Raw genomic sequence first — 27,906 nt, 5'->3', positions numbered from 1 at the left:
GAGCTTAGAAAGATGGCTGCCGAAGGGCCATTAACCTGAGGAGCTCCACCGTCTCGGAGTACATGGTATACGGGGACTTTGCTTCCAGAGGGTCGCGCTCCATCGCGGTGCCACATTCGGTGAAGGACAGGGCTGCGTCTGCATAATTCACGGCTTTGCCAAATTTCTCAAACTGAAACAGGAAGATGACTCGTCAACATGAGATCCCCTTTTCTCTCCCTCATATAAAGGACTGGTTCTCAATCTGGGGCAACTTTGCACCCCTCCCCTGGGGAACATTTAGCAATGTCTGGACACACTGTGGTGGTCATTGCTAGGGACAAGGGCATCTGCTTAGTGGGCGGAGACCAGAGACTCTGCTGAACATCCCATAATGCATAGGATGGCCCCCATGATGGTGAATTACCCAGCGCAAGATGTCCATAGCGCCACGGTTGAGACAGATATAGAGGGGGGACAATGGACGCATTTGTGTTGACAAATACGTAACTCATTTAAGGTTCCATTGTCATGACACTGAGGCTGGTTGAGAAGAGAACAGTGCAGTTGAGGAACCCTGCGTGGTGGTAATACCCCAAGTTGTGGTGGACCACAATGCAAACCACTGCCTTGACTAGTTTCTATCCACTTAATTTACCAGATTGGTCACTGCAGTGTGCCATCGACAGAGCTTGCCATGAAACTCTGCTCTTTATAAGCCTCACAGGCAACTGACACCTGCTGTCTTTGTGAACGCACTGACTCCACCCCCAGAAGAGGAGGAACAAACTGATGCTATTGTCGTGAAAAATGTGAAGCGGGAGCGTGACTGTTGACAGTAATCACATCACTTTCATTGTAAATGATGGTCTGAAACAGTGTGTCAAAAAGCCAAAAAATATAGCACTACTAAATATTTTAGTTTAGTAAAATTTTATGGCAAAAGGTTTTAGCCCTGATAATGGTCATGATTAAACTGACTTGGACATACTGATTTCTTTTTTATGTGTAATGAATATTATATATGACACTTTTATAGTGCGTATTTTATAACAGTATTTAACGTTTTCAATTTTTGATATAGCTGAATGTAGGAATTCCACTAATATGGACTTTTATGGAAAAGGACCAATATAATGCAGATTAAGCTATTTTAATTTTCTTGTATACCTTTTATCAAAATATTTTCTATGCAACTGTGAAGCTTTCAATTCTCAAAACGGCAGGATTAAGTACAACTCTAAAACGATGAGTTATAGGTCCTGCCGAATCTTATTGTAAATGACTCTCTTTACAGTAAACGTTCTTCGGTTCTTATCTACTGTAGGAATTCTCTGCTTTCCTCTCTGTAAACTGCTGTGGAAAATACTGGTTTCAACCACACTCAAAGTGATTTTATGCAAACCTATGTGTGTATATGCAAACTATCTCCTTCTCTTGCCTTACAAGATCATTTCCTTAGGTCCTTGGCTCGGGCTAGCGCTCCCATATGGAAATTAATTTTCACATCCTCATTTTTGAATGTGACTTTACATTCACAAGCCCATAGCTGGAAGGATCCTTGAAGATCTCCTAGCCCAAACCTCTTTTTGTCCAGAGAGAAAAATCACATGGCCCTAGTGCAGATTAGTGACCAGGTCATACCCTCTTCCTGAGCCTCAGTTGCCCCATACACAAAATGGGAGGCTTCAAGTATAAGGGGGCTTCCAGTTCTGATATAGACATACTCCTAGCAAAGATAGCTTCCTCTAAGTGAGTGTTTCTCAACCATTTTTCCCCCCTACCACAACTGAGGGAGCTCTTTAACATATTTTTTCACATGCCCCAGTTGAAATTGTAATAACAAAGATATGCTGATTATTTCTTTACGTGCTGAGGCCCTTTGGAGGGCTATACACCATTGCAATTTCTAAGACTTTTCCAGCTCATTTCCCCAAACCAATTTTGCCCCTGTGGGGACAGAATTCTCCCTGAGTGAAAATGCATCCTCTCAATGGATTAGACCAAAAGTGATGTTAGGGGGACACATAAACATGACCCTGGAAGGTAGAGAGTATTGATTCTTAATCATGTGTATATATCTCTGTGGCTCCGAGTTTTTAAATTTCTTCTAACATTTCACCTACACGGTCTCATCATGTCCTGGGCTTCATCAGCTCATGAACCAGCTTGTCAGGGAAACATCTCTGTGCTCCTGTGCCCTGATTTTGACAGAGGGTGAACTCGAGCCCTTGTGCACTGCGGCGGAGTTGAGGACACTCAGAGAAAACCTTTGCTCTTCAAGGCAGCAGCACTGCCACCCAATGCCTTTCAAATCTCTGCTGCCCAGACAATGGACACAGTCACAGTGTTCCCAGCATCTCTAGTGGCACTGGCACCAGACTGTCTTGTCATTTTTGTCCGCAGGAGCAGGGGACAATAGCTTCCAAGGGACAGTTCAGTAAGGTTAGCTGCAGACAACAGCTGAGCAATTTGGAGCCACAGTAGGGAAATGACAGAAAGGAGGGAAGTAGCACATGCAAGGGCCTTGGGCAGTTGATGCTGCTCATACGCAAGTCATAGTGCAGGTAGGTCCTGGTGGGACACGATGCATTGGTGGGGATACTTTTTGCTTTAAACACGGTGGCGTTGAACTGATGCCTTGAGTTGTGGTGGCGTATAGTTAAAGGTGAGGGGCCTGAGTTTAGGACCTTCTCTAAGGCAGTAGTTCTCAAATGTGGCTGCACTTGGGAATCACCTGAGCAGCTTTAACAGCCAGGCCCTGGCTCCTAGTCTCAGAAGTTCTGATTCCACTTGTCTGGGGTACGGCCTAGGCATCAGGGTTATTTGAAAGCCCCCCACGTGACTGTGACATGTGGCTGAGACTCCCTGTTAGGAGGATCGGTCAAGTCAAACTCAATGTGCTGAGCTCATGGCTGACCTAGGCGGCCAAAACCCTTGGAGGTGGCAGGGCTGACGTCCTGGGAAGTCCAGATGACACACCGTTCTCTGCACAGGGTCCTTGCCCAGCCTTGGGCCTCACTCTGGAAACATGTTTCAAATGCAGCAAGGAGCTGAATGATGTCTATGGCCCGAAGTTCCCCAAAGCCAATTTTGGGGGTTATTAAACCAGCTCCCAGCAACCCTCTCCCTGCCAGCCCACACCAGTTCTGGTTTACTGGAACCAGTGGGAGCTCCCACGGTCTCCAGGGCCTTTACAAAAGTCAGTTCAAATTCACTTGAAAGGTGACAGCAAGCGTGTGTGCCCTTTAGCTTCTGCAGCTGGGGAGGGGCAGTGGGAACACAGCAGCGGGAAGGCACCTCGGCGCCCACAGAGCTTTGGGGCTGGCGGTGCTGAGGGATTAATCGGCCCCAACCTCCCTGTGTGTCAGAGCAGCAGCAAGGAAGTTTGACTTGTTTGTAAAGTACCTGTGTTTTCCTTCAAAGCATATATGAAAAGCCAGGAGAGGCAGGAAACCTACCAGCGCATCAGCTCTGTGCTTCAGCTTCTTAGCTTCTTGCATGTAATAATCAGCATTGTGAACCCTAAACAAATAAAACGAGCTCTCTTAGAAACCACAGTTCCATCTCTTCATTAAAAGGCTGAATAGCCAAACATTTTTTGGCTACAAATCCTTTCCTATACAATGTCTTGAAAAGGGCAGATGAACGTGGTCATTCCCATAGTGACCAACCTCAAAATATGCCTGGAAATAAAATCTGAGGTGCACAATGGACCATTAGGAAAAGTAACCGTATCCTCAAGCCCAACCACTCCATTGTCCGAACACAGCTGAAGACCTGTCTGTGGGCACACTGAGGACACGGGTAAGAAAGGAGGTGGAGCAAGGCAGAGTGACGCTCCTCCCTGTGGGAACGGGAACGGAGCTCCATGCTTCCAATGGGCCAAAGACATTTCTTGGGATAGAGGCATCTGGGGGAGGAGGGATACACTTCTAAGGCTATAGGAGGTCTTACTTTGGGAGCCTCACGCGTGGTGCTGGAATAGCCGTGCGCCTCCCCTTCCCCAGTTCACCACCCCCAAACGGTATCCAAGATAATCTGGGGACAACATACGAGTCATCAAAAGTGAGCTTGGGTCTCCGGACATTGGTGGTGCTGCTGGACAGAAGGGGCAGGGCTGCCCAGGACGTCATCTCCAGGTGACTGCTGTCCATGAGGCCAGTAGTGATGGTGGAGGTGATGGTGGAAATGGTAGTGGTAGTGGTTGTGGTAGTGGCTGTGGCAGTGGCAGTGGCTGTGACAGTGGCGGTGACAATGGCGGTAGCAGTGACAGTGGCAGTGGCAATACCAGTGTTACTGATAGTGACGGTGGCAGAGACTGCCTTTTTTGGAGTGTCTCCCTCCTGGGAAAAAGGAGGACAAATAACTTCCATTAGGTCCAGCTTTTTGGAACATCTTTTCACACATGCTTTGCATGTCAAGCACACCGGGAGACCAGGCAAGAGAAGAGAAAGCAATGCACACAGCTGGGGGACAAATAAGTGACCCTGGTGTATTTTATGACCCCCATGAATCAGCAGCTTTTGCTCTGTGATGACACCAAACACCAAGCCAGTCAGGCACTGTGATTCCATAACCCTGCCATTCACCCCGTGAGCACAGCCGCTGGCAGAGGTCTAAGCCTGGTGGGGGAGGAAGGAGAGAGAAGAGAGGGCGAGGGAGTGAGAACGGGCCATGGCCCTGATGTGTATATATTTTGGATAAGGGAAGCGGCCTGGGAAGTTTTTCTAGGGTGAGTAAAGGCCTCGGGTCACTCTGCCAGTACCAGACCCTGCGCTGTACTGCCACGGTTGGCACCCTGGGACCGAGGTGGAAGCCGCCCTGTTGTTCAGTGAGGCCTCGACTGCTCTCCAGCTGAGTGAATGCCACATGAGTGCCTCCCATTTTGAGGTCTTGGGATGGTGAAAGCTCATTTCAACCAGGTCAAAAATCAGATGGGTAAGAGACTTCTGAGTTTCACCTGGGACTATCATTGTCATAGAAACACTGGGATCCAGATGAAGAAAGCAGGTGGTGAGGTCTGGAATTACGTGACAGCATGTGTCATGGGATTACCTGCTGTGCGCACATGGCAGACTCTGCCCTCCCCACCTGCCAACGGTGCGACAAGCGGACTATTCTATGTCTGACCTTGCCTGCCATGGTGCCTATTCCTCCCTCTCTTCTGAGTTGCTAATCCCTAAGGTTGGTATCGCTCAAAATTCATTCCTCAGCTGTCTTCTTTCCTGACCCTGCCAATCCTGTGTGCACTGGCACAGACGCGACAATAAGCAGATAATGCCCCCAAATAGCCACCTCGATCCTGAGGATCCCAGTGGAGCCCTCTTTCTGAAGCTCCAGACCTGTAGTGACCACCTCTGGATAGTTCCACCAAGATGGTCCATTAGCCCCTCAAATCGCTCTGCAACCAAATTGATAACCAAACCAGTTCCCTCTTTCTGAAAATGAATGGCAGGATGCCCTTCCCTGTCACCAAAGCTGGGTCTCTCCATGTCAGTGAGGACACTATGGTCACTCCTGGGCCAGGAGCATGGGAACTGGTGTGTTCCCCATCCTGCCTTCCATCTGAGCTGCTCTGTTTTAATCAGCTTTATATTTTGAAGTTCAGTAAATTGTATCATTTCAGAAAATGATAATACTCCTAAAACTCTTTTTGAAAACCCCTGCTCTGTCTCATCTTTCATTTCTTCCTCTCCATTACCCTTATTCAATCAAAGTCCTATTCATTGTACTCTCGGACAGCTCTCAAATCTGTCCTCAGGGTGCAGGCCCACATGGCTTCTGAACGACACTATCAAAAAGCCTCCTGGCCAGACTCTGACCTCCGAGCTAACTTCCCCAACCCACCTACAATCTGCTGCCTGGGAGCCTGAGCTTCCTAAACAAAGCTCCAAGCATTTCACTGCCTTGCGGGCCAATGCAACCCCATGGCTGAGCCCCCTCACTGGCTCCCACCACTCCCTCCCATGGGCCTGGCACCCGGCTGAACACATCCTGCCTTCCTCGCTTTCCTGCTCTGGTTCCTGTGGAGTCTTAGGGTTGAGAAAGCCTTCCCCTCCTTGCTTTTCTTCCCCACCTTGTGATAATTTACTCTGTTAATTTTAAAAATTGTGGTAGAATATGCATAACATCAAATTTACCATCTTGACCATTTTTAGGGGTACAGTTCAGCCATCTTAAGTGCATTCGTGTTACTGGATACCCAATCTCCAGAACACTTTGTTCTTGCAAAACTGAAACTCTGTCCCCGTGAAATAATTCCCTATTCCTCCTTTCCCTAAGCCCAGGGCAAATACCTTTCTACGTTGCCTTTGTGAATTTTACTGCTCTAGGTACCACATCTAAGGGGAACAGACAGGAATTGTCTTTGTGGCTGGCTTAGCTTAATGTGGCTTCACTGAGCATAATGTCCTCAAAGTTCATCCAGGTTGTACCATGTGACAGACTTTCCTTCCTTTTTAAGGCGGAGTAATATTCCAGTGTATGGAGAGACCATATTTTGTTTAGCCAGCTTCCCTTCATTTCTAAGCCTTCTGCATCTGCTCAGGCCCAGCTCAACAAGTGCCTTCTCCAGGAAAACTGCCTGACGTCTACAGCCAGAAGAGCTTTAATCCTCCTGGGTCCCGTTAAGACCTGAAGAGTCTGTCTCGATCCCTTCTCTATGACACCACTCACCAGCTATTTTATATTCTAGTTCTTGGGGCGTGGGTCTCGTTGCTTACCTCAGCTTGAGAGCTCTTTGAGCACCGGAACCCCCTCCCTTCCACCCCCAACCCCATCCTCACTCCACAGCCCAAGGCGCTCAGTATTGGCTGAATGCGTGCATGCATGCATGCCTTAGTAAAAAAGGGTCCTTTAAAAGAGAAAAGCCAAATGTGAACATTTCTTATATCCATGAAAGTCTTATCTTTTCCACTTGATACTGGACCTTCTGATTTCAAAAAATTCTGATGACTAAGAACTCACTAAAATAAATGTGCTGAGAGGCCACACATCTAAAACTTGTTGTGACGGATATGGAGAGAGTAGTTCAAAGATCATCATAGATTTTATTCAACCCAAACACATAACATAACCAGAGCTTTCTGAAACTCTTAAGTCAGCTCCACGTTTCTACTGCCAAAGCCAGATGGCCCAGACCAGACAGTGACACTTGCCTCTGTGGCCATGAAATGTGTCAAGAAGCCTGAAACATCATGTCTACTACACACATGGCATTGATGTCAGTCCTGGCACATGTGACTGGAAGTGGCTGCATTCAACCATGATCATGTAAATTATATAAACATGTCCTCTGTCTACATCAGCCATACAGTGAGTCAATAAACAGGACTTCGTGCATACAGAGAATAGCGAAGGCTCTGAGAGTACACAATCAAAAACACTCCTGGAGCTGGAAGAAGACTTATAAAACATCTAGTCAAATCTACTCACTTTATGGACTCCGAGAGGTTTCATAATTTGCCCAAGGTCGCAGAGCGAATGGCAGCAGTGTTAGCGCTATGTGTCATGTGTCTTAACTCCCAGGCTAGCACAAAAATATACCGCAAAGTCTCCTGAATTTCAAGCCATTAATAGAAAGAACGAGTGGCCAAAGAAGTGGGAGCGGGCACTCAGTCCTATCATGGAGGTCCCCAGGGCTTTCCCCAAGAAGGACATTCCAGTTTTAGATGCAAATGTGATCTTATTTCCACAGTAGTTTTTAACTCTTGTGGAAATGACTGCAGATTCTTGTAAGCATTATCATTATCATAATAACATCCATAATAAGCACCTAATTATTGGTGACAATCTACTAGGCATGGTACAAAGAGAATTGCCCGAGTATGGTGCATAGTATATGCCTTCCCAAAGCTTGTAATAGAAGCACACATCAGTTGGAGTTTTTAATATTAATTATATTCACTATGAAAAATAGGATGGATAGTATAATTACTGTTTAGAATAGATGGTTTAATTCCTAACATTAGAGTCATCTTCTTTAAATGTGAATGCAAATATTATGTGGGCACACACATAAATTTCACATGGAAAATGACAATTTTATAATAGAGCAATTTCTTTATATCAGGGATGAAATTTGCCTAGAGATTGCATGTCATCTCAGATGATGGAGGGCTCTAAATTGGGGTCCTTAAGGTTCAGAGGCCTCCTGGATTCTCATGGAGTATAAAATGGGCACTTTTGGGTCAGGGTCCACCAATTGGCACCAGACATTTGAAAACTCATTCATTTCCACTTGTTTGCTTTTATGCGACACTCAAAGGAGACGAGGTGCATGTGCAAGCTGCATCTGCATATACACGCATTTACGTGGAAAGGCAGTTATATTTGTCACGAATGTTCACTTAGGACACTACTGCTTATGGTTTCCACTGTTCAGGCACCTATATCTGAAGTAGATGAAAATATATTGTGTGTGCATGTGAAAAGTGATACAGATTCTCAATTATCTCTGTTCACAGAGCAGCAGTGCAGGAAATCCAAAGTACTGGATAATCCTTTAGCTGGGCTTAGAACCACAATGGTGGGATTTTTTTTAACAACAGATTTGCCCTTTAAACTCCATCCTTTTTAGTCACTATTTTAAAATACAACTCACACCTGCTGAGCTGGGTGGTGGAAAGACATAACCTGCAGTAGCAGACCCAGTTCAGTGACCTCGGGCAATCCCACTCGTCCTGCTGTTCTTTCATTCAGTCAAGGACTGGTGCTGACCAGGTGCCAGATGCTCTGGTCAGTATTTTGGAAGTGTGTTCCCCCCTCAAGATATGAAGGGATCGGGCCAAAGGATGTTCAAGGCCTTGAGGCTCTACATAATAATCTGTGAGAATGCAGAATTCATCCTAAATTAGAATAATTGAGATTTGAAATAATGGAGAATTTGTTTATTTGTACACACACACACACACACACACACACACACACACACACGCGCACACACACACACACACGCACACACACACACGCACACACACACACACACACGCGCACACACACACACACGCACACACACACACACACACGCACACACACACGCACACACACACACACACACGCACACACACACACACGCACACACACGCACACACACACGCACACACACACGCACTTTTAACATTTTCTCTCTGCTTCTTCCTCCCACCCCCTGGCAACAGCCCCATGGGGTCACATGCAGTTCGATAAGCTACGCCAATTGTTTCCGCCTGATGATTATAATATTTCACCTAAGAGGCTTACATGTACGGATATCCCTTTGAAAGTAGCACAGAATTTGCCTTCACTCCTCTTAGATTTGGTAGAGGTGATCTGTCCCATCACAGGGATGTTTTTGTCTTGACTGAAGGGACCATTGCTGCCACTGACATTTCTGCGGCGGGGAGGATCCTCTGGCAGAGGGGAAAGTGGAGGAGGGAACAGCTTTTCTTCTTTTCTTCTATTTGCTCTCCTGGATGAATTACCTCTGTGTAAACAAAAAGTGTAGCCTGTCATAAAGTTTTGTTTCCCTTTATTGTGATTTTTTCCATGATGCAGGTACTTCTAGCTAAAGTAGTATTTTAGTGGATGGTCCTTTACCTATGGGGAAGGGTCTATATAAAAATGCATGTAGACACAGATGTCTTTATAGTGAGATCCTTCTCTTTAGTTATGGAAAAATGCAAGCATATGTATCCAAGAATAAACACACGTCTTTGAAGCAGAACTTCATGATGAATGCAGATGTCTAATGGCGCGTGCTACAGTGACATCTGCAACCTTTCAAGATTACTCTTAATTAGATTTTTATGGAAAATCCAATGCCGCTTTTAATCCCATGATTTTTTAGGATGGTTCCTACTTATTTTGCCCTAGGACTTGACTGCATAACCACACAATAAGTGGTACAATAAACAATTAGGGGAAGGATATTTTCCTAAGAAGGACTATGCTTATATATCACTTAGAAATAAGTCATGTACTAATATTTTTGTGACACATGACAAATTGTGCATTCAAACTGTTCCATCACAACGCCAAGGCATAATGAGCCCCTGCCCGTAAGTTGTTATTTTGCAGTACTGATGTATTTCACAAAACTGCATTTGAGAAACATTTTGTCATATTGCCACAAGACATCTACAGTCCCAGCAGTACTCCTGTGCTTTCAAACTGATTTATCTGCCCATTAAATGGGCACCATCAAATAGACTGAGACTTCAAATAAAAGAGAACAACTAAAATCTTATGCTAACTGCTTAACATGGTAATTGGGTCATGGATTTTCATTTTAGTTACTGTCTTCGACTAATCTATGAAGATTACTTGAATTTTAATCTTTTCTTAGACAACTAATATTGCACTGTGCAGCCATTTACTTTTCATGATTATTGACTACAATTTTCAATAGCAAATTAAGTCAACAAGAATTTATGTCTTCCCCTTGGTCAATTTCAGTCAGTGTCTAGAAATATGGATTTACAGTATCTCAAAGCAACAAACCGAAGATGAGCAAGCATTCAAGTGGTTTGATTTCCCAGAATGGTAGAAGTCAACACAGTTCTCCTTGCTCCGCCTCCCCTGCGTTGCCCACATTTGCCAGTGTGATAATCTTTGTCATCTTCTCTATCTTTTGTTTCATAAATCTGGCCCTATGCCAATTTTTGTCAGGCAGCAAAATTTTAAAAACCTTACCTGTTCCTTCCATGACCCTAATCTGGCTAAAATTAATTTTAAAATATTTGCTAATGGGCCTTAAAATTGGTTTGACCATAGAACCACTTTTAAGATCATGGTGATGCCTGACTAAAATAATGGTGAACATATGGATTAAGACTTGTGTCCATGAGGGAGCTCTGCAAACATCAGCCCAAACTAAGTAGAATCATTACAGAGGCATTGGACTTTTGGCAATTTATATGGAGAGATGTTAGGCATCTACAGGAAGTGAATGGTTCATTGGCTATGACCACGCGTGTACCACCTGAGCTGCCAGAGAAGGTAATGGGGGCTGGAAGGGGAAGAGCTGCTTCCTAGAGGCAGGTGATTTGCCCTTGGCTAAGACAGTTGGGCCAGGCCTTCCCAACTACCGCTGTACACGGGGCAGCACGTTCTGTGTAGTGGGCACCTTACCTGGCCGCCTTTCCATCGGTTTGGTAATGACCTGCAACCATGAGGCCTTGAATGACTTCCTTAGTGAAAGACAGCCAGCGGGTAATTTCTAGAGACAGCTCTGTCACTCTTACTGCTACTTGCTACAGGTTTTGCCGCTTTGGGCATATCTTGTAGCAGGCCCGACATGGACAGCAAAGAAGAGAAGTGTGTCACCACCCCCACTCAATGCCTCAGGGGCCCTGCTGAAAGGAGGCAGGGAGTAGGGGGTGGAGCTCAGCAGGGCCCTCTTGCTGGAATGATGTCTCATAGGAATTTCTAAGGACTTGCTTTGAGGGGTCAACAAGGCACAAAGGAGCTGACAAAGGTTGAGGAGAGGGCATCTAGGAGAAGACCTCTGGGAGGCCAATCTTCCCTTCAGCTCCCGAGACTTCTGCAGATTCGGCTTTCTTCCATGAGCATGAGAACTTGATTCAGGACCTTCCTGAATGACCACTGCTACTAGGTACACTCTGCTTTCCTAACAACTCTGACGCAGGAAGACTGTGGAGACCATGAGTTGAAAACACCATTTGATGAGAATAAATTCAAATTTACTTAATCATGTCTCTTCCATGAGTTGGGAACAGTGACAGGTTGCTTAGGACCAATGATTGTGGCAGGGCCCCACTGCCCCCTGCTTTGCCTTTCGCCTTCAGGTGACCCCAACTGGTCAAGCCTGGGAGACTGGGTTGGCAGTGCCACCACAGCAGTGTCATTTTAGTCCTTCCTCTTGGAAAGGAAGGAGGCTGTGGAGTGACCAGCCGTGTCTGACCACCAGGAAGAAGCATGCTTTTCCACGGGCCTGGCTCACCAGGAGTGAAGGTGCTTCCGAGAACTCCAAGGATGTGAAGGGAATACAGACGCCTTTAGAAAGAGCTACAGATCCTCAGAGAGGGGCAGCACAAGGCCCACATCTCCTTGTTGTAGAGAGCCGATGGAGTGGTAATTTTCCAGGTCAAAACAACAAGAATCCAAACGAATGTAAGCTGACAACTTATTTCTGACATTGGTATCTGGGGCAGGCTGATGCCACATGGCTGCTGTTAGACAGTTATCTGTGAAATCAGCAGTTAGCCAGATTGCCTCTCTGCTATGGGCTGCTAATAGGCTCCGAAACTGGTCTTTGACGGAAGTAATCTTGAATGCATGGCAATAATTATCCAGACAGAAGAGTTCCAGTAGCTGACACAATAGTTAAGTGATATTTATAAGACGGAAGAACTCGGTCACAATGCTCGGTGGAAACAGAGGGCAGGGCTTCCCCAGGGAAGGCTGGGGCTGGCTGAGTGAGGAGGGAACAAGGAGCCGCCTACCTGACTCTCGGACCTTCTACAAAACAGGAGGGAGAAGACGTGCCAGCTGGTTGGAAGCAATGTGTCCGTCCCTAGCTGGTGCTCTGTGGCATGGGGCTGCCTGCAGGAGGGCGGTGCCCAGCTGTGTCATCTCTGTGGCCTCCCCTGATGTGTCACTCCCCTGGCCTCTGAGGAGTTTAGGAAGGAGCTACAGGTTCTCAAGGTTCTCAAGCTTTGGATTAAGGTTAAGTAATGACGCTGAGGATGAAGTAGTAGCTGGGGCATCCTGTTGAGGCCAAGGGGTTGCTTTACAGGGAGACTGCTTCATCCCCATCAGTACTGAAGTTGCCCAGAAGCAGGTGATCTGGGTTGGGTCATAGGTGTCTCCTGATGTTGTCCCTTTTTAATTCATTTACTTCTTTTTACCCTTCACTTGGGGCTGAAAGTTCACTGTACTTCATCAGTCTCAGTTGGAGTAGAGAAATGTTGGTAAAAATCCCATGGAGTCACCCCAAATCTGGCAGCCCGTACTCCACCCTTGTTAGACTGGTGGCCAGTGACAGGTGTCAGCACTGGACTGACACTCCTGTCTTTACCTAACATTCCTCTGGGACAGGACCCTCACCATCCACTCTCCACCCCCCACCCTAAAACATGGCTTCACTTGGGATTTCTTGAGAGTCTGAAGAATCGAAGCAACATATAAAGATGGGGCAAACTTACTCTTTAGTGTTGGGGGGCTTGTGGGGGGGAGCTGGTGAGATGCAAGGGGGAAGCAGGCAGATAGTGGTGGCCTCCTCGAGGCGTTGCTTCTTCTCAGGGATTTTCTCTGCAAATTCTGTTGGCTTTAACAGGAAAAAAAAATACACGGATTATGAATACGTGGCACATGCAAACATATAAGAACACTGAGCAAGGCAGTTTGCTTCTATTTTAACTTCTAGATTAAGTAGAGGAGTTAAATGTGCACCTTTTAGCAGACAGAAAAGAGTTTTGCCTAGTCTACTTCTATCAAGAAGTTGGCATTTGAGACAGTTAAGCTGTGATATGAACCGCTGATTAAAAAGATAGGGTGGCACAGGAATCCAACACTGGAAGTAAAGAGAATCTCTCATTTTCAGACACTTCTCCCATCAACAATGCCCCCACAAATGAGTAGCTTAGAAACTAACCCTGCAACTCTAACACACCTTAAAATGCTGTCCAAGTGGCGTGGGGAACTGTGGGTAACATATAAAGGTCACTCATAAAAGCAACAACATGAAGGAAGTCAAGGACACACAAGGGCCCTTGCATCTTGCATGTGCTGGTTCTGAATGTATCCTTTTACCCCTGCTTGTCCCGTTGTTATCATTCAGAGTGGGTCCCTATTTTGGAACGCTCCCATTAGATCATCTGGGGCACAGCTCAGAGAGAATACCCTCTGTTTTTGAATCCCTAAAGCTGGACGAAGATGTAAGTCATCCTTGCTGTACCCCATTCAGCAGTACAGGCTGGCCACAGGCAGGGCTACTCCCTAATGAAGAATCTGGGCCATTTCTGACCGTAGGTAACTCTCTTCTAGGAGATGAGAGAAGACATGGGGAAAGAAGTGGGTACCTGCTTTCCAGGCACTCTGGCAGTCATTTGGTGTATTACTGAAATACGACCAGGAGATGGTTAGTCTAAAATAAACTACCATGAGGTCTGGAGATTCAACAGAATGAGCCTATTAGATACAAACTCACCTTCCTAGATGTATTGGAAATGGAAGAGGCCATTCTGGGTTTCACCTTCTGCTGATAGTTTGTGGCCCTGGAATTCAGCCCTAACCTCTTACAGGTGAGATTTCACAAGTGAAGCAGCCACATAGGTCAGGGGGGCCCAGCAGGCTGAGCAGAACGTGTGTCCAGTAGAAGCCAGGATACTCAAAGTCTAACTGGGTGGCGGGGATGCTGATGTTTGTCTGGAGAAATCAGCAAGGCTCAGAGGATGCACTTTGACCTCAGGAGCACTTGGGTGCCCTGTGGCTGCTGGGGAGAGGGGCAGGAGAGTAATGACCTGTGAGTCTGTGAAAGCAGGAGCAGCTCAAGGAGCCAATCCCAGGGACTTCATATTCTTCTGACACATCATAATCCTTCACACATCATATTCGATACTGTTGACATCGGCTGCCAATCCCTGGTCTTGCCTAACACTTCTCCTGAGTCACATCACGTACTTGGTCAGCCACGGAAAGCATCACTGCCTTCAGCAAAGCCTGCGGTCCTCTGCCACCAGCCTCCTCAAGATCAAGTTAGCCACCGGACAGCCCGTGCTCACGATCACTCGGCAGACCCCATGGGCCGACTTACCTTGGGCTTACGCTTGCCCTTAGGGGCAGGTTTCTCTGCAGCTGCAGCAGCGGTCGGACGCCTGGGCTTGCAGGTGACCTCCTTGTGGTCGGGCTTGGCTGCTGCTGCTTGTGGTGAGTTGTGGCCAGGTACTCTAGACAGTAAGTCAAGGTCAATCTTCACCCACAGATTTTTCACATTCTCGTGATCTCGTAGAGGGGACAAAAGTTCAGTTTGCACAACAGGGATGGGAGAAAAGGCTGGCTCCTCATTGTTGATGGACAAGGTGTTGCTGGCACTGCTACCTATTAAGGTGCTGAGGGTCAGGCTGGCACCACAGGTCTCCTTGGATTTGGCTGGATTGCCCCCAGGAGCTACGCCAGGAGGCAGAACTTTGATCTGCAGGGTCTCCTCCTGATCTGTGTTGGAATCAGATGTAGACGAATCCGTTTCAATGAATTCCCGGGACTTCGGCACCATCTTGCCAGGCCCTCTGTACTTCTTCTTCTCGGCAGCCGAGGGGACACTCGGTCTTGGTTCTTTCCTAGGGACGGGTTTGTGCGCAGTGGCTTTGCTGCGGCCTCTGGGTGGCTCAGGAAGCTCCACGCTTTCCTTTTCTTTGGGGGTGCTGCTGGTAATATTTGGTTTGGCCCAGGTACCCTCATCAATGCTGGTGTTCTTCTCAACCTTTTTGGGCTGTTTTTTCCCAATTGTCCTTTGAGAGGCTGTCTCAGTAGTTGCTGACAACTTATGCTTCAAAGCCTTTGTTTCTGGAGTTTTCTGGGTGGGCCGTGGACGGGCCTTCTCCCTGATGAGACCGAGGAGAGGCCTGTCTTGGGGCTCAGCCAGAACCTGGCTGGGGTTTGTCTTCACTTTGACCTGGACGTCCATTGGTTGGATGACTGGGGGAGGCACAGAAATCGTCTCCATGGCTATTTCATTTTGGCCACAAATCAGTGACTTGTTCTGCGATGTCACTTTGTTAAGCCATTTATCCAACTGCCACTTGTTGGTTGAGGGTGGCTCAGGCTGCAGATTGAGAAACAGCAGCAAGAGTGAGTTTCACATCTGCGAAGAAGTCAGGAGGACTGGCAGCGCAGGGACTGCTGATAAAAGCTCTGCATGTTAAGTAACCATTCACACATGTACAAACACACACACACACAGAATCCACATTAATCAAATTGCCTAGATAGCCCAGTATGCCACACACTGGCCCCAAACTACTTGTGTAAACTAATTTTCACTCTTGTTCTGGAAATATTCTCCACTCTGGCCAGGAAAGAAAGAATTCAGAGTTTTTCCAGAGAATGGGCAGTGAGGCCTTGCAGGGGAACCTGTTCCCCAAATCCCTTGGTGGGACTCATTCCTCAACCTTTCACTGGGACGCAGATGTAGTGATGTCTGGTCCTAAAATGTCAGCATGCCCCAAGTGTACTTCAAAGGAAAGACTTTATCTGCCAGAGGACCAGTGCCTCCTATATGATAGTGTAATTTGCTGCAAAAAGAGCAGGCCCCTTGTATTTTTACTCAAGGAGGAAAAGATTGAACTTCCAAAAACCCACTGAAATTTCCTGGGGGGATGGGCAGTAAGCAGTTTATGGGAACCCGTGTGCAGACATTAGTGTTCACTGTGAACCATGAAAATGATGTGTGCAATTCAAGTGCTTGAATCCCAACTCTGAATTCTGTCTGTTTAATTACTCTGTCTGTTGAATTCAAAGAGCCATCATTTTCATTAGAACTGCTCTTCTTTTGAAAGCTATCAGCTGAGGCTTGGCACCAACCAATAGAAGGTGACAGAATTCAGGATACCTGAGCAGCTGGGATTCCAACCCAGACAGGACAGGGGCAGGGGAGGGATGGGCAAACGCTCTCAGCTGCTCCCGCTGGCAGCGTAGCTCTGGGCTGGGGGCACCGGCTCTGCTAACACACTGAGCCCGGTTTCCATGCCTCTGACATATTGGGAAAATTCTTAAGCCTTGCAGAACCTTATTGTCTCACCTGTAAAGTGGGTATAGTAATAGCAAGGATCCCTGAGGGTTATTATAAGGGTGAAATGAGAAAATGCAGGTCAAGAGCATCTCACCATACCCCGTGCACGGTCTGTGTCCAAGCAGTGTGTGAGCTATTATTAATAGCAGTAAGATTACTACTGTATCTCCTCCTAGCATTCTTTTCTCATTCCTGAAACACCAGCGTGTAAAGAGCCGTGGTGGGATCTGCCTGCTGCACAATGTGCAGGCTCAGGAGAAATGAGGAGCTCTCTTAGACTCAGATGATGGGAAGGGAAGGGCACATTTTTCATGCCAAAATGATAATTTTGGTATTTATGTGTTAAATGTTTCCATGCATTATTATCAAACACACTGGAAGGATGCAAATTGAAATTAAAAAAAAAAAGCAAACAAAACCACAGGACCATCCAACCATCCCACTTCCTGGGTCTTATTTGCCAAATGGCAGCCCATTGCTTCCCTCTAGAGTAAGGGGCTGAGTCCCCAGCATCAGGAGTGGCTCATGACTGGCTTCACTGATTTTCTGCCAAGAGGATTTCCTGGCCCACGTATGACTATTCCCACTTTACACAGGAGGAAGCTTGAGGCTCAGAGGGGTTAAGTGAGTCACACAGCAAACTGGTTACACAGCCAGCAATGCCTGTCTGTTAGGGACTGTGTGAATACCTACTTCAGTGGATGAGAAATGCTCTCAAATACCTGAATACCTCTCGGAAGTATTTATCGTGCTATCATCATTACTTTACTGGAACTGTGTGTGTGTGTTCAGGCCATTGCCTCATGACAGGCACATCGTGGCTGGGACCTGGGCCCTTGCCTCACCTCCGGAGTGGCCACCCGAGGCGCCTCGTTGGACTCGCTGTCCGTGCTGCTGCTTTCGGTGTCGGAGTCTGACTCGGAGCTGCTCTCGGAGTCGCTGGAGCTGCCCGAGCCCCCGCTGGCCTGCAATACCGGTGGGGCCCGGGGAGTGGCCACGAGGGCGCTGAAGGAAAAACGAAACCCAGGCTTGAACCAGCTGGAAAAGAACCCAGTTTAGCATAAGGACCTGCGGTCTGTAACGCACAGCCAGAGTAGTGCCTACCGTCCCATTTTACAGACAGGAAATATGCGGCCCAGGAGGCCCAGGGAGTGGCCCACGGTTGGATGTTTCATTAGCACCAGGTTGGCGGGTGTCCCAGCTCCTCGGATTCCATCACACTGACCGCCCTGCCGGGGAGGCCTGGCCTCCCCACTCCACGTGAAAACTTCAAGCCAAGGTTGTGTGCCTGCACAGACACACAGCCTGATAATCTTAACGGTTACATTATTATTTTTTTTTTTGGTTAAGAAAATTTTTCATTTTCTGTTGCCATCTTATTCAGAAACCCCCAGTTTGGCGAGGGGCTCTGATCTTAGCTGCACACACAGTGTATCCTTTCTCTGAGGGAGGGGTAAGTTCAATCCTCAGTTTGAGAGGAGGAAGCTGAGGTCCAGAGTGGGGAGGGGCCTGCCCCTGCCTTCCGGTGCCAGCCTCTAGGGTGAGACCAGAACGCGGCGTCCCCGCTCCCTCAGAGGGCGGGCTGTGTAAAGCACACTCACTCCCAGGTGCCCTGTGTCCAGCACCGCAGCCGCCCGTGGGGACTGTGTGAATGCGGGAATGGGCGATGCACTTCTTGGCCTCCTCCACCATAATTTTTGTAGATACTTTGGGAAACTCTTACCAGAAGGTCTGATCATAAAGGACCAGCCATCTTGAATGATTGATTTCAGATTTGTAAAGCTGACCAAGCAAAGCATTTGAAAATTGACACTATTTGCCACTCTGCCTTTATTGATCATCAATACTCCTCCTTCCTAACCGTTTGCTCTCTGTGCCCCATAGCAAGTCGGCCTCTGCAGCTGGGGCATGTCATTGCCTTTCTATCCTTTTGCTCATTGTGTCTTTGGTCTGAGTTTTGCTCTGCTTTGCTCAGAAATGGGGCTCTAAACTAGTGGGAGGCTCCTCATCTTCCTTTGCCCCCTCAGCCCCGTCACCTCTCTGGAGAAAAGTCTAATCATGGTGAGGGCTGGGCTGGAGAGGCCTCCATCTGCCCACCTGCCCATCTGGACCTTGATGCCTCTTATACTGCCTGCTCCTTGTCCGGCTCTGCCCCCGCAGCTTAGTCAGGGGAGCCTAGCCATGGCCCTGGAGGGCACCTGGTCCTGTGGTCCCTCCTTCAAACTGGAGGAAGAGGACCCAAGGACCCCTCTGCCCAAGACTCTGGAAGCTCAGAGTCCTATTCCTTGCCTGCCCCCTGCCCCACACCCTCAGCAGAGCCTATTCCTCCAACATTACCTCCAGCTCTTGCATGCTGAGCTGGAGCCATACTTAGCTGCTGTCTGGGTAGGAATAGGGCCCCTTTTAAGCCAGCATAGGCTCCTCATCAGTCACTACTCAATGCAGAAACCCTTTTCATTACATATGCCTTGCGTCCCTGAAGACTGCCCCCTTCATCTCCCAGGGAGGTATTTTCTTTCATATAGCAACAGCTCATTTTAAAAGACTATCTGCTAAGTAAATGCTATCTGCAAGTACATTGCTCTGTCAAATACACCAAAAGATAAGGGAAAGCAGAAGAAATAGGGGATTATATCTCCAGGGAAAATGTGTGTGTGTGTGTGTGTGTGTGCGTGTATGCGCACACATCCACATGTGTCTGTGCATGTATGTGTATGGCTGTGTGCGTCTATGCCCATATGTGTGCATGCACATGCGTGTGCACACTGCATGTCCAACAGTGGAGGATAGGGGTCTGCAACCCAGTTCTCTCATTTCTCTGCATTCTTTTGCAGATCTCTCCTTAATGTCAGCAATGATGCCATGTTTATGCAAAGTACCCTCTAAATCTAATCGATTGTTTTTGTCTTCAGTTACTAAATGAGGGCTGAGGCAACATCTTTAATGAGACTAATCCAGAGACTGTGCTAAGTTGGCCTTAATTTCCCCCAAGTAAAGTTTCAAATACAGCACAGAGCATCTGCAATACCGAGACCACTGGCTGGCAGGTTGAGAGAGATCTCCTAGTTTCTTTCATTCCTATGCATTAATTTCTGGCTTCTCATAAGACTCTGGTCATCCTAATGTTGCCAAACTAGAGTCTAGATTTACTTTAGAATATTTCTGGATAGAGTTTCTGTTTACTGGATGATTTTTGAGCAAGTGCTGTAAAAAACAAAACAATCCCAGGGATTATTTCCTCAAAACTGAATGCATTGAGGTGACAATACAAAAAGCACAGATGCTTTATTTACCAGAATCAACTTATTCCTCAGCTAAATCAAAACAAAGATTTACAGACTTAATAGGAAACACAAGTGTATTTGTATACATGTGTTCCTTATCCAAAGCCCTTTGAAGGGCAGATGAATTCTGATATTCAGATTTTTTTTAACTTAGAAAAAGGAATATGGTGAGTATACCATGTAGATATGTAATACCCCCAGTGGGATCTGGGGAAGCATCCCTTAATAAAACTTATTAATATTGCTGCAGTAACATTCACAGTAAGAGGAATAAAGACTTTAAATAAATATCTGCACATCAGTTAAGGTCATGTTTTGTCATGAAATGAGTTTGTCTCAGAGTTACTGAAAATCACAGTGATCAGAACAACTTGAACTTCAAAATCATGATAAAGGGATCGTGGACATGGACAGAAACCATATACAAAAAAATTGATTATGACTGCATGTATAAGTAGATATAGATAGGAAATAAAGGCTCTTGCAAACCTTGGAGTAACCTTGACTGAGAACCAATGGAATGAGACCTGAAATTATTTTCCCTAAGACTTCTAAGCTAAAGCTATTGCTGTGTTCTCAGGAAGGAACCCATGGCCAGTCAACGTTGACAATGACCACTTACGAGAAAGTAGTATAGAAAAAACATCAGCTTTCACACCCACACTGCTGGACATAGATACTTGGGGATGAGAGGAAAGGGGAACTTGAGGGAGAGGACACTGTGGGGACTCAAGTGGCAGTGAAGGGCTTCAGCATTTTAGTGAGAAGCACTGGCTTTCTCTGGATGGTTGTGTAATTGGAAACAGGGAGGGCCAGCATTTGCAGGGTGGGATAACAGTTGTTTAAAATGGAAGCAAAATTGCTCTCTGCACTACCTTCCTCTGCCTCTACTACCTGCTTGCTCTTCCTGGTGATGCTGGAGAATCTGCCTGCAGCCAGCTTGCTGAAGAATGGAAGCCACACATCTGAGTTTGACCCTCACTTCCTGTGGGCTCACCTTGCACCCAGCTGGGACCACTTCCAGGGGCAAAAATTGAGTATCAAACCAAAACAAAGCAGGACAAACATCGATATCAGAATGATTGGCCTGGGGCCACATTCCAGTATAGAATCCACTGTGGAACTTTCACGTTGGCAAATCATCACAATATTTTACTTTCAGCTCTTACTTAAACCCGTTAGCTGTTCAGCTAGTTAAATGCCCACTTCTGCTACATTTATTTTCATATGTCGCTAATTTATTTTCCAAATGTATATTAAAGTGGCTCTCAGTAAAGCTAGTCTATGAAATACTTGATTCTGCCTGGGAGACAAAGGACTAATGTGCAATTTACACATTCTTCACTCACCAAATTGTATTAGAATTATTTCCCACGCACCATTTACTCTCACATTTTAATAAACTGCTTTTAAAAAGAATGCTAGTGGTTCCAACAAAGATAATGTGATACTAAAAATCATTAACATTCAATATACTAAACCATCTACCCCATAGTCTGTAAATATTAAAAGTGTACTCTATGACTTCACCCCAATGAAATAAAACTTCTCCAAGGATCCATGTCAGTGACAACTTCAAAGTCAACTGCTCAACCTGTTCAAAGATCAGATTTTGCTCTTGTGTTCATCAGAGTGAGCAGTCTGCACTGAGTGCAGTGAAGCCTCATTTTAATCCCAACCCCAGTTAGTAGGTCCTCATGGTCATGGAGCAGATTGAGGGCAAAGAAGTTGGCTTAGCAAGCCAGTGACCCTGGTGGGAAAATCCAGGGCTGGGGAAGGGACCGAAGAGCAGCCCAGTGGGAGAGAGGGTGGGGGGCATTTAAGACGCCTTCTCCAGACAGGACCAGCCCTGGTGTGTAAGGCTGCAGAGGACCGGGAAAAAGATAGGTTTTAAGTGGTCGTCCAGGCACCTTAATCTCTAGACATGACTGTCTCTCTATGCTTATACTGACCAGGCCTGTTCTGCAATAAAGGGATCAGTTTGTGACACCTTAAGATAGGGAGTCTGGAAACCATATGAAGGAAGTGGGACGCCACTGCCTGGAGAGCACGCTGGGGTGCAGAGGACAGGGGTTCAGGTGATGACAGCCTTCAGAAAACTGGAAGGCCCAGCCTGTAGGAAAGAGGGTGGGTGTGTTCTGAGGGCCTTCCCCTGTAAAAGTAAGACCCGTAGTTAGAGATCTAGCAGGAAAATTTCACCCCGACATCAGGAGAGGCTGAAAAATCTTCAGCTGGCTACAGAAAGAAGCTGCTACTTTTTAGGCCAGTGAGCTCGATACTGTTAGGTGACCAGATAGCCAGCAATAAAGACTGTGGTAGAGGGTTTCCTACTGTGGGTCCAAAGTGGGGTTGGATGATCTTTTAGGTGTCTTCCAATTCACAGATCATGATCCTTAGGCAACCAAAGTATACAGGCAATTTTAGGGGAGACTGCTCATGGACCTTAGGGAAAAATGGGTGAGGAGACACTTGCACAATCCAATCTGCTTCCTAAAGGCAGGTCTAAAATGACCTGCACTTGGGCACACTTTATGAGGTGCGGAGCTTTTGTAGGAATCTTAGAGGATTAAAGCTGCTGTTCTTGAGGGCTATTTTGTAAATCAGACTTTTCACTAATTCAGATTAACAGCCCCTGGAGAGCCAAACATCTGTATCAGTGTTGTCTGACTCTAACCCTAATTCAGCTGTAAACAACTTTCTCAGGGGATAAACAGGGATGATTAATTGGCCATTCTGCTCCATCAAGCTGTGTGGGCATCAAAAAGGAAGGGCTCCAGAGTGGGTAATGACTTTGTAGTGGGAAAGGTTCATGGGAAAGATTTGAAAAGCAAGTCCACAGGGTATTGATTTTGGCCACGTATTTCAGAAGGCCCAGAACTTGTCAAAGACATGCAGCGTGAGATACTTGATGGGCGAGTCCGTACTAAACCTTTGTCTTGAGTTGAGACTTGTACGAATCTCATCAACATGACCCTTTTTCAGCTTTACAGAGATCAAATGTCTGTCTACTAGATAATTTGAAATGCTTCCATATTTGATTTCATCATTAAGTTGTAAAGGGATGGCCTTGGGGCAAAGGAATCAACACTTAGAGCTGAGCTTTACCTCTCTCTTCCTCCTTTGCCTTTCTGAACTCTGGGTTCCAGACTGGAACAATGTATCTGCCTCACCACGTTAGGCCACTAGAGGCAGACACTCTGAACCTCAAACCTGTCTCAGCCAGGGGATGGGAGGAATCTGTTTTCATCTGAGGCAGTAGTTTTGAAATCTACCTCATCCATCCCAGAAAATCCATTTGGCCCCATTGTTCAGTAGAAGGTGTACGCAGCAGCACAATGCCTCAAGCAGAGAAAAGCCGAGTTGCTCTGGTGGGAACAAGGGATGGGGCAGAGAGTAGGGAGAGGGTTCCCCTGGAGCACCTTATTCTCCTCCCTGGGATGACCCCCGAACACAGTTTGAAAGTAAAAACCTTCATATCCCAGTATTGCCACAAGCCACGCTGCATGAGGTATGTTCTCTGTTAAGACACTGATGGTATTGATGAGCACATAGTGAATCGCTGGCTTCGAGGAGATGATCTTTGCACAATGTGTGTACACTGGACATTTGTCCTGGTCTTTGAAATGGAGTCTGCTCAATGTATTTGCAAAGAGTACTAAGGAGATGTACACCTATCCACTCAAACTCCTCTTCATGGGCAAGTTGCCATTCATGACACTCTTTAAAGCTCTGACTGACTGAAGAGATCTGTGGCTGGCAAAATGATGACTCCCCAGAAATGTCCACATCCTAATCCTGGAACCTGTGAAGACAGCGCATCCCATGGCCAAAGGGACTTTGCAGATATGGCTGAATTCGGGATCTTGGGATGGGGAGATGATCCTGGATAATCTCAGCAGCCCCGATGTAATCACAGCATCTCTGGGGGTCAGGAAGGTGCTAGTAGACCACTGCCACAACAGCGGGCCCCGAAGGAGGTTCAGTCTTCCAGAGAAGCTGCAAGTCAACCCTTTGGAACGTTCATGATAACTGGAAACGAGCGGCTCATCTTCCCGTCACCAACAGTTAGCGCCCATTTCCTCTCACTTGCCTGACACCCACTTCCTCTCCGAGGCCAAAGTGCCGAGTGCTTTTGGCAATGGCTTTTCATAATTACATTTGACCAGCAATCAATCACAGCCAGATTACCCTTTGTGTGGACTGACCAGACCCAGGCCCTTGCCTTCTTTTCCTGCCTCTACTCTTCCTCCCATTTTCAGTGTATTTCACGTATCTATATAGCTACATGTCCCCCACTGGCTTTACAGAGGCAGTTTTAGCACAGTGAGAAGTGCATGGGAACGGAAGCCAGATGATAGCCGATGGACGTTGCCTGGGACACTTCGTTATAGTGGGACTTTAGGCTAAGCACTTAACATAAGGATTTCAATTTCCTCATCTGTAAAGTGGTTAAAAGTGCTTCTCGATGGGTCCTATGGGTCACTGTGAGGGTCAAAGGAGGCTAGCCACTGTCCTCGCTGACGGTCAGGGTGGTGTGAGACTGCACGTGGCCACGGCTGGCCCCAGGAGCATACTCCATGATGGTCGCACTGGTCCCAACTGCTACACGGGTATGTGGCCTGTACACCAGGCACCAGGTTCAGCACTTCCGCCGCACCTGCTCCTGTCATCCTCCCAACAGACCCCTGAACTAGACACTCTTACTACTTCCGTTTTACAGCTGAGTATACTGCGACTTAGTACCAAACAACACCAAGTTGAAAAATAGTTAAGGACGCTGCGGGACGACCTTCAATGCGCAGGTTCACAGGAATGAGGGACACAAGGCACCCAGACCAGCCGCCACATGGTGGGAGGCAAGGCAGTGCTGCGGAGCTGCTGGCCTGTGCCCAGCAGGGCTGTCCGGTGCTGGGTAAGGGGCTGTTCGTGTCTGGAGAGCAGCATCACAATTTGCATCTGGAGAATAAACCAATATTGACATTTTTCTGGAAATCAGGGGCCATTTACGTCTTGAGAGTATCACAATTTACATTTGGGGGAATAAACCAATATTGAAAATTTCCTGGAAATAATTAGAAGACACATTGACTCTTCTGCTGTCAATCAGTGCTGTTTCAATCAAACAGCTAAAAAGGTGGAAAATCATATATAGCCAAATGTTTTTGCCCTTAAAGTCCACTTTAAGAACTGGGAGCAAGGAAGAAAATAAGGGCAAGCAAGTGGACCTGAACACTGACTCCCCTGAGCGCTGGTTTCCACCAAAGCAGAGAATGAATGATTGGCAGCTCGCATTCTTATGGAACCCAGGGACGGCCAGATGCCAGGAATCTATAACAAGGTCAAAGCTTTCCAATAAAGAATTACAACAGTCACCAATTCTAGGTGGAGCAGAGTATGTAGTTGGAATGGGTGACTTAAGCCTGGAAGCTGCTCTATGGAATCTCCCTACTGTGTCTACAAACCTGGTCTGGAGAGGGGGCCCAACAGCCTGTCAGGCACCCGGGCAGTGGGCAGGCTGAACTCCCTAGAAGGCTGCAGACAGGCTCAGGGCAGCTCAGCACAAGCCTCTGCCTTCTTCCTTGCTTGATGACTTCTTTCTGTTGCCCATCATGCTTAGAGCTGCTTCCCAATTTGAGAAATGTGCATGCCTCTTCCAGGCTCTCCCTCGACTACATTTCTTCTTTGATGTCTCTCAATGCCAATCTCCTTAGCAGTATTGTCTGCTCCCTTTCATGTCTGATTTGTTACCTGATATATCACAGACACTTGATTTAGAGGGTAAGCTTCTAAGACCAGAGGCTTTCTCAATCACACATACACTCTGAAAAATGCTTGGTGTTGTGCTTAAGATACCCTAGAGCAAGGCCATAAAGAAGTCTTCCCTATAGACCTCCGGGAGAACTATCCCTGGGTGCAGCCACTGCCCACTGTCTATGTCCCTAGAGTCCCAATGTGATATCACCACCACTGGATCAGCAAGACCAAAATGCTTTTTAAATGCAGAGCACTTGTTAATGTTCCCGCATTTGCACTCCTGTGAGCTCATTTGATTGCCACAATAACAGAGGGCAGGGGGACAGAGATGGAGCAGGAATCCTCCCCACTTTACCCATGAAGCCCCAGGACCTCTTAGCCAAGGTCATGTGGCTGGGATCTGAGGGGGGTTTTTCACCAGACTACTGCGACTGCTTCCTAAACACCAAGTCTAGCTTGAGGAAATCAAAGGAATCAGGGATCCACTACAAAATCCATCCTTGTAATCGGATCAAAGGCAACAGGAATACAGAACTAATCCCAAATGCTTTCGTCAAGGGACCTAATGAGACAGGTTGCAAGAATTTGGTGTTAGAACACTGAAGACCATCAACTTTTTATGCTAGGGGAAACATTTGACTCATTCAAATGACAAATCTCATCGAGGCTAGAGAAAAAGATTTACAGCTCACAGCTGACGACTCTTCCCACATACAGCCATACTTTGTATACACATCATTGTGTATTTTCAAAAATTTGTTTTTGTTTTAAAATAGACAATACACATGGTAGTAAAATCAAAAGACACAGAAAGGGGCATGATGCAAAGTGTATCTTCTGTTCCTCTACTGTCATGTCACCCAGTTTCCCCAAGTTTTCATATGCTACCAGCTTCGTAATGATTCTTCCAGTGATATTCCATTTATGAACATTGCTATGTGTGCTTTTAAAATAAGTTTTTTCAATTATAAAAGTAATACTGAAAAAAAAATCCTGTATATGGGATAGCAGGGCACTTGATGAATGTCATTCAATGTCACATACAGAATTTCTAAAATAAAACTTACAGTTTCCTTAACGTGTCTTCACAATCACGTCCAAAATATATTGTAAACAGGCATTAAAATACCTAAGTGAATGGCAAAAATTGCAGTTTGCCAAACTGCAGTGTCTAACCCTAACACAAGGGAGAGGCAGTTACAGAACACATGACGGCAAGGAGGAGAAGCTGCTAGAACAGCCCTTCTGGGTAGGACCAGTCCACAGGTTCCTCACCAGGAAACAGTTGCTGACTGTCCTCCACCATGAAACTTCTTCACGATGTGGTCAACACATGCTGGGTCCACTTCCTCAGCGCCAGAAATGTCTATCTGCCCACTAATCAGGCTTTGCAACTCTTTGATCTACTGAAACTGTTTTCTTAATTGCTGCCATCAACCACTATCCTGCCCACTCCCCATTGCTAATCAGATTTCTCTCCTCATTCTCCTTGACCTGGCTCCCTGTTGGACTAAAAGCTTTGACTTCTTTTGTACTTGTTCCCAGTGACCATATAGAATATGAGAGCTCTTGGTTTCAGAATTCACAATGAGTTCCTCGCAGAAAGATGCTTTCTTCCCCATAAGGTTTTCAGGATCCATCTCCATCACCACAACCTTAGTGCCATTTTTACTTCCCTCTGTTCCCAACACACCTGCCACTTTTGTCTCCTCCCTGTTCCCAGCTCTCACACACTGCCTTTGCTGATCCCATCTGTTTTGTCTAGAATGACACTCCCCCCCACGTCTTCGGCTTGCTTAAATCTTCATCGTCTAAGCTTAAATTCAAGTAACATAAGGTTTTCTCCAGTGACTTTAATTCTCACAGATACCTCCCTGTTCTTATTTCTTTTCACTAACTGCATCACAATTTCTCACTTTTATTTTCAAATTCTTTCATTGTGCTAACCTTTTGCCTATAACTAAATTGTACATTTCTTGATGGCAGGTGCCAGATTGAACAGTTCTAGGGTGACCAGCATGATAACTTGTATATCATATTCTTGTTAAGAAAAAATACTCCAAATGGCCTCATAATGAATAGAAAATTGGTACAAAGTCAACTGGTAAAGAACAATACTTAACTATGAACTGTGTATGTATTGCTGGCTCTCAACAG

General features: G+C 46.5%; 1 protein-coding gene across 4 annotated transcripts in view; it reads right to left on the bottom strand.

Annotated features, from left to right (window-relative positions):
* Positions 1 to 27,906, bottom strand: part of AFF2 (ALF transcription elongation factor 2) — a 443,889-nt gene that overhangs the window by 21,554 nt on the left and 394,429 nt on the right. For all 4 annotated transcript variants that reach the window (XM_057495313.1, XM_057495315.1, XM_057495314.1 and 1 more), the window contains 7 exons: positions 17,557 to 17,716; positions 14,738 to 15,745; positions 13,128 to 13,249; positions 9,223 to 9,445; positions 4,036 to 4,325; positions 3,441 to 3,504; positions 36 to 172 (listed from right to left, as the gene is read on the bottom strand). In XM_057495313.1, the coding sequence (XP_057351296.1) occupies positions 36 to 172; positions 3,441 to 3,504; positions 4,036 to 4,325; positions 9,223 to 9,445; positions 13,128 to 13,249; positions 14,738 to 15,745; positions 17,557 to 17,716 (2,004 nt within the window). The remainder of the gene's footprint in view (positions 1 to 35; positions 173 to 3,440; positions 3,505 to 4,035; positions 4,326 to 9,222; positions 9,446 to 13,127; positions 13,250 to 14,737; positions 15,746 to 17,556; positions 17,717 to 27,906) is intronic.

This window comes from Manis pentadactyla, chromosome X (assembly GCF_030020395.1).
Source record: "Manis pentadactyla isolate mManPen7 chromosome X, mManPen7.hap1, whole genome shotgun sequence".
In the NCBI taxonomy this organism is placed as follows: Eukaryota; Metazoa; Chordata; class Mammalia; order Pholidota; family Manidae; genus Manis; species Manis pentadactyla.
The sequence above is the reverse complement of the archived record's forward strand: the minus strand, read 5'-3'. Positions and strand labels throughout refer to the sequence as shown.